Raw genomic sequence first — 12,068 nt, 5'->3', positions numbered from 1 at the left:
CTCCACTCCCCCACCTCAGTACCTGAAGCTACTGAGGGAATGTCTATACTCAACACAAGTCATTAAATGCTCCAAAGCCAAGAAAATGGTAAACATGTAATAGAAGCAGAGTGGAATTTGGAAAACTGGCCACACAGTGATAGGATTTATCTAAAAGAAGTCAAGTATAACAGTGAGAAATGACATACATCTCCTTTATAAACAGAGTACCTTCCCTATACAAAAGACGCACCACTCCTGGATGGTGTGAGATAGGGCTTCTGTATTTATATTGTGGGCACTGTAGACTCCACCATGTTCCCAAATCCTGTTGTACAGCTTTGATGGTAGTGTTTGCTTTGTGTGGGTGTGCCTGAAATTATTGCCAATTCATCTAAACGAAAGTTCAAAATATAAGGAGACAGTTTTAAGTCTTAAGTGACAACGCTCAGATCAGAAATTAAAAACAAAATTCTACTCCATCCCAAAGTAAAACTCATCAGAATATCTCATCAATATCATCCACAAATTTCAGGGATAAAAAAAAAACATGTTCCAGAGATCAACAAAAACTCTAAAGATATGTTGCTGTTACAGCCAAGTCTTTCTCATCACTGGGACTTGAATGTAATAGTGCTAACTTCTCCGGGCTGAGTCTAACTGGTTACAGTGTTAATGGCAGATTTCAAGCTAGGACCATGCAGGGACTTTTCATCTTACTTTATGCAGACAATAATTTACCTCTCTCACATACATTACAGGAGCAGTACATCTTTTATACAGTGAAGATGTTTGTACAAGAGATGTATGCCCTTTCTCACTGTTATAACTTGACTTGTATTAGACAAATGTTTTCACGCAGTGTCTGACCCTTGTTAATGATCAATTTACAGTGGTCCACACTTCTGAATGTCCAAAAGCAGAATGCTGGAAATCTGAATCAAAAACAAAAATGCCGGAAAAACTCAGCAGGTCTGGCAGCATCTGTGGAGAGAAAAACACAGTTAACGTTTCAGGTCAGTCAGGTCAAGCGTTTCCAGCTGCTGAGTATTTCCAACATTTTCTGTTTTTATTTCCTAATATCCAGTCTGGACCAGTTGAACAGATCAGAGGCGAGGTCATAGCTGTCTCCATTTATGAAGCTGCTTTGGAAACAGCAATCGTCCGGTGGGGCAGAGAGCACATATAAAGTGAAGGTCTCTCTATTCTCTCTCTCGGTTTGGCAATCTAACTCAAACAAGCACCCCTACTGTAAGTGAAAACAAAAATGCTGGAAAAACAGCAGGTCTGACAGCATCTGTGGGGAGAGAGACAGAGTTAACGTTTTGAGTCCATATGATTCTTCTTCAGATCTGAAGAGTCATACAGACTTGAAACATTAACTCTGTCTTTCTCTCCACAGATGCTGTCAGGCCTGCTGAGTTTTTCCAGCAATTTTTGTTTTTGTTCCAGATTTCCAGCATCGGCAGTATTTTGCCCCTACTGTAAATGCCTGTCTTCCATCTGTCTCCAGCCATTATTTCTTTGTCCTCTGAGTGAGATAGTCATTTATCAGTTTGTACTTCGCCATGGCTGATTTTGGCCCACATCTATTGAGGGCTGGATCAGAACTGAACAAGTCCATTGTGGGGCCTTAGTGCCAAAAAAGGTTCCTGTCCTATTTGTCTAGGCCAGATTTAAATTCTGGTCACAGAGAATAAAGGAAGAGAGAGCGACAAATAGACCTGATGTTTCATTTAATAAGAGGGCCAATAATAGTTCAACTGGGCAGTGCTGTAAACCTCTCTCTCAGTGGCCTTTATACAGCTAACGCAGACGGCACAGAATTTCATACTCTACCTACCACCTCTGTAGAGCATTAGTGGTGCAAAATAAACAGAAGAGGGAAAAGCAGAACCATTCCTGATATATGCAGCAAAAATACTGAAGTGGAGGGATTCATAGTCAACATTCTCTTCGTATCCTTAGTCCACAAAAGGTAACTGAAATAGAAATTTTCAGAACAGTTCAGGTAGCAAAGTAGCTGCCTAGAACTGAAAATCTGAATGAAATCTACAGCCAAGCATCATTTATGGAATAAAAGGGGCAATACCAACGTGGATACAAAATTGGCTGAAAAATAGGAAGCAGAGAGTAATGGTCAATGGATATTTTTTGGGCTGGTGGAAGGTTTGTAGTAGAGTTCCCCAGGGATCGGCATTGGGACCCTTGCTTTTCCTGATATATATTAATGTTCTAGATTTTGGTGTGCAGGGGACAATTTCAAAGTTTGTGGATAATACGAAGCTTGGGGGTGTTGTGAACTGTGAGGAGGACGGTGTAGAACTTCAAGAGGACAGAGACAAGTTGGTGGAGTGGGCATATAGGTGGCAGATGAAGTTCAATGTGGAGAAGTGTGAGGTGATGCATTTTGGTAGAAAGAACATGGACAGACAATATAAAATAAGGGGTGAAATTTTGAAGGGGGTGCAGCAGCAGAAAAACTTGGGTGTTTATGTGCATAGATCATTGAAGGTGGCAGGACAGGTAGAGAGAGCAGTTAATAAAGCATATAGTATCCTGGGCTTTATTAATAGGGGTATAGAGTACAAGAGCAAAGAGGTGATGTTGAATTTATGTAAGACACTCGTTAGACCTCAGCTGGAATATTGTGTACAGTCTGGGCACCATATTAAAAGAAGGATGTGAACATATTGGAGAGAGTGCAGAAGAGGTTTACGAGAATGGCTCCAGGGATGAGAAACTTCAGCTATGAGGATAGATTGGAGAGGTTAGGACTGCTCTTCTTGGACAGAAGACAGCTGAGAGGAGGCTCGATAGAAGCTTTCAAAATCATGAGGGGGCTGGACAGAGCAGACAGGGAGAAGCTGATCCCACTTGTAAAAGGATCAATAACGAGAGGGCAACAGATTTAAAGTGATTTACAAAAGAAGCAAATGTGACATGAGAAAAACTTTTTCACGCAACCAGTGGTTCGACTCTGGAATGCACTGCTTGGAAGTGTGGTGCAGGCAGGTTCAATCGAGGCATTCAAGAGGGTATTAGATGATTATTTGAATAGAAACAATGTGGAGAGGTACGGGGAAAAGGCAGGGCAATGGTACAAGGTCATAATGTTCATTGGAGAACCGGTGCAGACACGATGGCCCGAATGGCTTCCTTCTGTGCCATTAAGATTCTGAGTGATCATTCAATGAGTATTGATTACTGCCTTAATGTTGGAAGCTGATGTATTATTATGTTTATTTCTTTTCAAGAGTAACTTGTAGAATATTAAGAGGAAACTATGACACAACTCAACTACTTGGTGCACAGGGAGCGGATGGCAAAGAGTGGAAGGCAGCAACTATGGGTGAAACGTTTGGTTTGTACAGTAAGCACTGGGTTTGTAAAGGCTGAGTTTCAAAGCTCACTTGGGAGGGTTTTGAACATGTAGGTTCCCTCGTGTGTCATGTAGTAAACAGTGAGACACGACTCAGTCGGGCTCCTCCTTGTTTCAGGTATCACTGACATCATGTCCAACATCATACCCAGCACATGCACCAAGCACAGTCTGCATAATCTGCAGCAATATGGGCAAAGTCTTTAGTGACAGCTTTCCCTCTCACTATGGCTATGGCTGTCATCTCTGTGTTAAGCATCGCCTGGTGTGACTCAGGAGCTCCACTCTGATATGGCGCTCTGTTGTATTTGCTCCAGTAGTGGGCTGAGAAGGTGCACCGTTCGCTGGCTTGTTTTCTCTGGGCCCTCTGGCATGCTCTCTCCCTTCTCCTACTAGTAGCAATATACAGGAGGTCTTAACTCTGCAGAAATAAGTCAAACATTAAAGGCATGTGCAACATAGAGTAAGGTAGCTTAGCGGTTCTGTTACCAGACTAATAGTCTAGAGACATGAGTTCAAATCCCACCGAAGCAGCTGGGGTTAATTCAGTTAATTAATTAAATAAATCTTGAGGGGAGAGGATTGTTGTTTAAAGACACATCTGGTTCACTAATGGCCTTTAGGGAAGGAAATCTGCCATCCTTACCCAGTCTGGCCTACTTACGACTTTAGGCCCACAGAAATTTGGCTGATTCTTAAGCACCCTCTGAAGTGACTTCACATAGCTGCATCACAACCGCTACAATCCTCACCACACAGACAGTATCAGCTCAAGAAAGTAGATTATCACCACAGTCAAGAGGGCAATTAGAGAATGGACAATAACTGCTGCCCTTTGCCATGAATTAATAAAAACAAAGTGAATTAAGGATTTAACTATGCCTTTAATCTACTTTTGTAGAATTCATTATAACTAATGTTTTATGGGGGAGGGGTCTGTGAGATTCGCAGCCACAGATTGGACACCCTGTGCTATACAACACTGTAACTGACCTTCTCCTCTTCCTGTTTTTGTCTCCGTTTCTCTTCCACTGCAACTCTTTTCTGCTGCTCCTTCTGCCTTTGTTCTTCCAGCTTCCTCTGACGTTCTTCCACTTGTTTCTCATATTGAAGTCGTGCTTTCTTTTCTTTTTCTAGCAATTGAAATTCTCTTGCAGCTGATGGAATAAATGTAAAGCAACTAAAAAATAATGCCACATCATTACTAACATGATGCCTTTCACTGTTCTATACTTCATGTCACACTGATAACCTCAGGACTCTTCTACCCAGGACAACAACTTGTATTTATATAGCCCCTTTAACATAGTAAAATATCCCATGGTACTCCATAGGAGTGTCATTAAAAAAAGATTCATCAAGCCACATAAGGAGAGTCAAAGTCAGATGACTAAAATCCTGGTCAAAGTAGTAGGTTTAAAGGAGTGTCTTCAAGGAGTAGAGAATGGCGGAGAGGTTCAGGGAGGGAATTCTTGAGTTTAGGGCAAAAGCAGTTGAAGACACAGCCATCAAGGATGGAATGATGAGGGGTGCACAAGAGGTCAGAATTGGAGGAGCACGGAGATCTAGGGAGGTTGTGGAGCTGGATGAGGACAGGGAGACAGAGGGGTGAAGCCATGAAGGGATTTGGAAACAAGGATGAGAATTTTAAAATCAAGACATTGTTGATTTGGAGCCAATGCAAGCCATTGAGCACAGATCGATGGGTGAACCCCTCCAAGGATCACCACTTTGACGTGGAGAGGGTGGAGCGTTCCGATGATTCCTGGAGCAATGCTGTCAGGAGTTCCTTGCTCCTGGTAGGGCCAACCAGAGCAGCAAGGTCGGGACGAGATGCCAGACAAAATGCTCCAAGAGGTCCTTAATGGCAGAACAGGCGAAGGAAGACTCTGTCTCACTGGCTTGAAGGCGGAAGAATGCTGCAGCGACAAGGTGGTTCCAGTCATCGTGGTTTGACACATCACCAAAATCTGACCACCAGCCTGTTAGGATCTTACGAACAATGATGGTGCCCCAAGGTCCCCACGTTAAACAAAGTCATGTGCAAGCTGCTTCCAAGATCCATTGGCCAAGTTCTGTGGTGATGGGGAACTGTTGGGACAGGGCTGTGTACCTGGGAGTCCCTAGTCAAGAATTTGCACACAAATAACAGATGTATGAAGGTCATTGGACACCTGTGTTAGGACAGAGGTGTCTTTGGGCAGCAGCATCTGTGACTGAGCAGACCTTTTCAGGATACTCTCTGCTCACCCCAAATGGGGAGGAGGCTGGAAAAGGTGCCCTAAAGATAGGCTGTCCCGCTTACTCCTGGCTGGGGAACCACATCCTGTGGAATCACCATCCTTGTGGTCAAAGAAAACTTGAAAATTTGCAACTTGGAATGTTAAAACACTCATGGATAATCTCAACAGTGGCTGTCTGGAAAGAAGAGCTGAAATCGTATCACATGAGCTACATTATTGAGCCCTGACTTCCTGGGGAGGGGCAGCTGAAGGAACAAGCGGGGGCTGCACTTTCTACTGGAAAGGAAAGGCTGACAGCGACCCTCATGTCCACGGAGTGGGTTTTTGCATCCGGAATTGGATCTCAGGTGCACTGACAGAATTGGCCAATTGTTTAATGAAAAATTCATGGCACATTACCTACAGCTCAGCCATAACCAATATGCCACCGTCATCAGTGCTAATGCCCCACCCTTGACTCCGACGAAGATGTTATGGAAATATTCTATTCCAACCTTGATGAAGTTCTCACTGCCATCCCAAAAGAAGAAAAGATCATCTTTCTGGAGTCTCTAATGCCAGGATTTGGCTCTGACTCCAATGTCTGGAGTGGAACCTTTAGGAAAAATGGGGTGGGAAAAGCCAATACAAAATGGTGCCCTCCTCCTGACAAAGTGTGCTTAGCATGGCCTCATTCTAACAAACACCCTCTTCTACCAGAAGGACAAATACAAAACCACATAAAGGCATCCTAGATCAAAGCATTGGCATCTCCTGGATTATGTCAGTGTTCAGGTCAAAGGTCTAAGCGATGTCTGTATCACTCGATCCATGCTGGGGACTGATGCGTGCTGGGCAGATCAGCCACTTCTTCGGATCGGTGACAAACATCCACCTAGGATCAAGACATCGCAAGACCCAAAAGTCCAAGAGGACGACGAACAATGTCTCAGTCCTAAAGCAGTCGGACCGAAGGGAGGAATTCCAGGTGCAGCTCACGATAAATCTGGAAAATCTTCACACATCCAACTCAATTTCAGAAGAGTGGGATCAAATAAAGTCAGCTGCACTAGACTCCTTGTCCAGACCACTGGGTTCAAGCATCATCGTCACCAGGACTGGGTCAATAAAAACAAGACTGAAATATGAGATCCCCTAGAACAGAAACAAGCAGCTTTCATTGCCTGGCAGAACAAGCCAAAGTCGCAAGTTGTGAAGCAGCTTCCCAACAGCTCAAGGCTGATGCCTAAAGACAAATCTGGGAGATAAAGGGCAAGCGGTGGGAGGAGAATGCCCAAGAGATCCAATAATATGCTGACCATCATGACGTGAAGATTTTTGAAGCCACCAGGGCCATCTTTAGACCAGGGTCCAATGGACAAAAATCTCCATCACTCACAGGATGGTGTTCCTCTTCTTAAGGGTGACAATATCAGTCATCAATGCTGGAAAGAACATTTTCAACAACTCCTCAACCGACGGGTTTGGAAAGAAAAAGAACTCTCTGAACTCCCCACCAATCCCCAACTTCAGGAATGTGACCATTGTAACTATCTTCAAGAAGGGAGGTAGATCATGCTGTGGAAACTGCCGAGGTATTTCCTCCTTGTTCAGAGCAGGGAAAATCCTGACACACATTCTCCTGAATCACCTGCTTCTTGTGGCTGAGGAAATCCTCCCAGAGACACAGTCAGATTTTGCACCTTATAGAGAAACATCTGACATGTCCTTTACTACCAGACAAATCCAAGAAAAATGTCATAACACCACCAGGAACTCTTCATTGCAGACATCAATTTGACTCTATCACGTGGCTCTGTGAATTGTGCTCCAGAGATTTGGACGTCCACCTCCATGGTCTTATCCCAGCCCTCCCACCTCGCCTCCGCTTGACCCGGCCCCACACACTCCGTGTAAACTAGAGCTCTCACTTACCGATTTCCTTTTCCTTCTCGTCTCGCCGTTCCTTGGCTAGCCTCTGTCTTTCCACAGTCTTTAAAGTGGACCCATCTATTACTGATCAAGAGAAATCACATTATGCTAATGAGCAGAAATGATAAGCTGATCAATGAAATTTTAATTTAAATTAAAAACAAAAACAGAAACAGAAATACCTGGAAAAACTCAGCAGGTCTGGCAGCATTGGCGGAGAAGAGCACAGTTGACGTTTCGAGTCCTCATGACCTTTCAACAGAACTAGGTAAAAATAGGAAAGGGGTGAAAATTCCTATTTTTACTTAGTTCTGTTGAAAGGTCATGAGGATTCGAAACGTCAACTGTGCTCTCCTCCGCCGATGCTGCCAGACCTGCTGAGTTTTTCCAGGTATTTCTGTTTCTGTTTTTGTTTTGGATTTCCAGCATCCGCAGTTTTTTGCTTTTATATTAATTTAAATTAACCTTATTTTAGGGACAGACCTGCTAGTCATTGGAAATACTTGGACTGACAGGCTGAGTGTCAAGGGATTTGAAATACACAGCACTGAATGTAGTGAGATGGCCTGACATACTGGCGATGACTGACTGCAGGTATATAAAACATGGAGTTAGGCTGTGGGTACTTGTGATTACTGAATCACAATTGAGACACTTGTGCTTAGCAAGGACCAACAAGTTAATGGCGCAGTACTTGTTGGCTTTATCTTGCCCAGGCTCTCCCACTAGGCTTCCAGTGAATCCATTCATCCAAGCAATTGTAGCACCAGGATCTTTGATCCTCTTTGGGAGGTAGGAGAAACAGATACACAGAAAGAGAAACAGAATACAAAAGCACAAGACGCTAACAGAGAGATCAGCGTCTTAATCAGGTAGATTCGAGCAAAAATTGCAAGTTCAACTTAACGAATTAAGTGATAGAAATGACAGCCCAGGAGGCCATCTACTCCGTCATTCCTGTGCCCTTCTGCAAAGCTTTTCAGCTTTCCTTTCAAACGTTTACTCCCTTTCGTGATCAAGGCAGGGAATTAACAAGTTGCAAATAGGTGGGGGTGGGGGTTGGAAAATTGACATCAGCTGCTCACACTGAGTCATATTATCGCATATTAATTATCTAAATTCTTAGTTTAGTGAAAAAGAGTCAGGTGTTAAATGGCAACCTGTAAAGGGTCTTAAGAGGCTGAGCAGAGTAAACTGTTTTTAAACTGGTTTAAGCACACTGTTTTTCTAAACAACTGGGTTATCTGTAAACTCTGGATGGACCTGTCACAGATTGGACACTTTCACATCGGTTGGGATTGTTGATGATTGTCGTGGCCCTTACTGTCAGTTTATCAGTGCTCCAGGTACCTGGTTTCGTTGGTGCCTTTGCAACTATTGGTGGTGGGTCAGAGGAGACAGGACTAGTTACACTTTGGCTTCTTCTTTCATCTGCTTGGGCTTGGGCTGCAGCAACTGAGAGAGAGAGAGAGAGAGAGAGAGAAAAATTAATCCTCACATAAAGTCATACAGCACAGGAGGGAGACATTTGGCCCATTATGCCTGTCCCGGCTCTTTGAAAAAGATATCCAATTAGTCCCATGCCCCTGATCTTTCCCCATTGCCCGTCACATTTTTTCCTTTTCAAATATTCCCTTCTCAGGCAATGCTTTCCAGGTCACAACTCCTTGCATTATAAAAAAAAATCTTGTGGTCTCTGGTTCTTTTGCCAATGATCTTAAATCGGTGTTCCTTTGGTTACCGGCCCTTCAGCCAGTGGAACCAGTTGCTCCTTATTTACTCTTTCAAAACGCTTCATGATTTTGAACACCTCTGACAACTCTCCTGTTAATCTTCTCTGCTCTAAAGAGAACAGCCAGTTTCTCCAGGTAGCTGAAGTCCCTCAACCCAGGTACCAATCTACTTAATGTCCTCTGCTCCCACTCCAAAATCCTTCCTAAAGTATGGTGCCTACAACTGAACACTCCAGTGGAGACCTAATCAGACCTTTATAAAGGTTCAGCAATACTTCCTTGTCTGTTACTCTCCTGCACTGCAGGAGGTCATCAAGCCATCTCAGATAGTACCACCCAAACCCATGGTTGCTACCATCTAGAAGGACAAGAGCAGCATATATATGGGAACATCACCGCCTGGAAGATCCCCTCCAAGTCACTCACTATCCTGACTTGGAAATATATCGCCATTCCTTCACTGTCGCTGGGTCAAAATCCTGGAACTCCCTTCCTAACAGCACTGTGGGTGTACCTACACCACATTTTTATTCATTCACAGGATGTGGGCTTAGCTGGCTGGGCCAGCATTTATTGGCCATTCCTAGATGCCCTTGAGATGGTAATGGTGAGCTGCCTTCTTGAACCGCTGCAGTGCATGTGGTGTAGGTACATCCACAGTGCTGTTAGGAAGGGAGTCCCAGGGATTTGACCAAGCGATGGTGAAGGAACAGCGATATATTTCCAAATCAGGATGGCGAGTGACTTGGAGAGGAACTTCCAGGTGGTGGTGTTCCCATCTATCTGCTGCCCTTGTTCTGCTGGATGGTAGTGGTCATGGGTTTGAAAGGTGCTGTCTAAGGAGCCTCGGTGAATTCCTGCACTGCATCTTGTAGATGATATGTACTGCTGCTGCTGTGCATTGAAGGTGGAGGGAGTGAATGTTTGTGGATGTGGTGCCAATCATACAGGCTGCTTTGCCCTGGACTGTGTTAAGCTTCTTGAATATTGTGGGAGCTGCACTCATCCAGGCAGGTGGGGGTATTCCATCACACTCCTGACTTGTACCTTGTAGATGGTGGACAGGCTTTGGGGAGTCAGGAGGTGAGTTACTCATTGCAGGATTCCTAGCCTCTGACCTGCTCTTGTAGCCACAGTATTTATATGGCTAGTCCAGTTCAGTTTCTGGTCAATGGTAAGATTTTCTCTTGTTGGAGATGGTCATTGCCTGACACTTGTGTGGCATGAATGTTACTGGCCACTTGTCATCCCAAATCTGGATATTGTCCAGGTCTTGCTGCATTTGGACATGGGCTGCTTCAGTACCTGAGGAGTTGCGAATGGTGCTGAACATTGTGCGATCACCAGTGAACATCCCCATGTCTGACCTTATGATGGAAGGTCATGGATGAAGCAGCTGAACTTGGTTGGCCCTGGGACTCTACCCTGAGGAACTCCTGCAGTGATGTCCTGGAGCTGAGATGACTGACCTCCAACAACCACAACCATCTTCCTTTGTGCTGGGGATGACTCCAACCAGATGAGTGTTTTCCCCCGATTCCCATTGACTCCAGTTTTGATAGGGCTCCTTGATGCCACAATCGGTCAAATGCTGCCTGGATGTCAAGAGCAGTCACTCTCACCTCACCTCGGGAGTTCTGCTCTTTTGTCCATGTTTGAACTAAGGCTGTAATGAGGTCAGGAGCTGAGTGGCCCTGGTGGAACCCAAATTGTGCGGCAGTGAGTAGGTTATTGTTAAACAAGTGCTGCTTGACAGCACTGTTGATGACCCCTTCCATTACTTTACTGATCATTGAGAGTAGACCGATGGGGCGGTAATTGGCCGTGTTGGATTTGTCCTGCCTACAGGACATACCAGGGCAATTTTCCACATAGCTGGGTGGATGCCAATGTTGCAGCTGTACTGGAACAGTTTGGCTAGGAGGGCGGAAAGTTCTGGAGCACAAGTCTTTAGTACTATTGCCGGAATATTGTCAGGCTCTTGCAGTATCCAGTGTCTTCAGCTGGTTCTTGATATCACGTGGAGCGAATCGAATTGGCTGAAGGCTGGCATTTGATGCTGGGGACCTCCGGAGGAGGCCGGGATGGATCATCCACTCGGCGCATCTGGCTGAAGATTGCAGCAAATGCTTATCTTTTGCACTGATGTGCTGGGCTCCCTCATCATTGAGGATGGGGACTGCAGTGGTTCAAGAAGGCAGCTCACCACCACCTTCTCAAGGGCAATTAGGGATGGACAATAAATGCTGGCCCAGCCAACGAAGCCCACATCCCATAAATGAACAAAAAAAAGATTCCTTCATTAATAAAGCTCAGGGTCCCACGTGCTTTGCAACAGCCTTCTCAATTTGCCTTGCACCTTCAATGATTTGTGTACAAATACTCCAGGTCTCTCTGTTCCTGCAGACACTTTAAGATTGTACTATTTTGTTTATTTTGCTTCTCCTCATTCTTCTTAGCAAAATTTAACACTTCAAACTTCTGTTAAATTTCATCAGTGATATGTCTGCCCATTTCACCAGTCTAGCGGTCATAATAGAATTTAATGTTTATTTATTTAGGAAATAGAAATAGATCATGGTGTCATTTGCAACGAAAGAAGCAAGCCATCAAAATAACTCAGGGAAGTGGGTTTGATTAGCATCACTACACTGTTGGGAAAAAGAAAAGAAGCAAACTCATTCGAAATGCTGCCCCTGCTGGGATTACAAAGTGTGACTTATGCAAAATACATCAAGTAAAAAGTTTTACAGACAGGATATGATTTAATTTATGGCAACACACACAGACACACTCATAGCTACTTTCTAAAATTTGAAA

General features: G+C 44.3%; 1 protein-coding gene across 10 annotated transcripts in view; it reads right to left on the bottom strand.

The window, feature by feature from the left end:
• Positions 1–12,068, bottom strand: part of map7d3 (MAP7 domain containing 3) — a 132,652-nt gene that overhangs the window by 67,820 nt on the left and 52,764 nt on the right. For all 10 annotated transcript variants that reach the window (XM_078547716.1, XM_078547718.1, XM_078547719.1 and 7 more), the window contains exons 2-4: positions 8,866–8,970; positions 7,519–7,599; positions 4,355–4,518 (exon numbers count right to left, since the gene is read on the bottom strand). In XM_078547716.1, the coding sequence (XP_078403842.1) occupies positions 4,355–4,518; positions 7,519–7,599; positions 8,866–8,970 (350 nt within the window). The remainder of the gene's footprint in view (positions 1–4,354; positions 4,519–7,518; positions 7,600–8,865; positions 8,971–12,068) is intronic.

Source organism: Cetorhinus maximus, chromosome 8 (assembly GCF_964194155.1).
Source record: "Cetorhinus maximus chromosome 8, sCetMax3.hap1.1, whole genome shotgun sequence".
NCBI lineage: Eukaryota > Metazoa > Chordata > Chondrichthyes > Lamniformes > Cetorhinidae > Cetorhinus > Cetorhinus maximus.
Note: the sequence above shows the minus strand (reverse complement) of the source record. Positions and strands in the feature narration are given on the sequence as shown.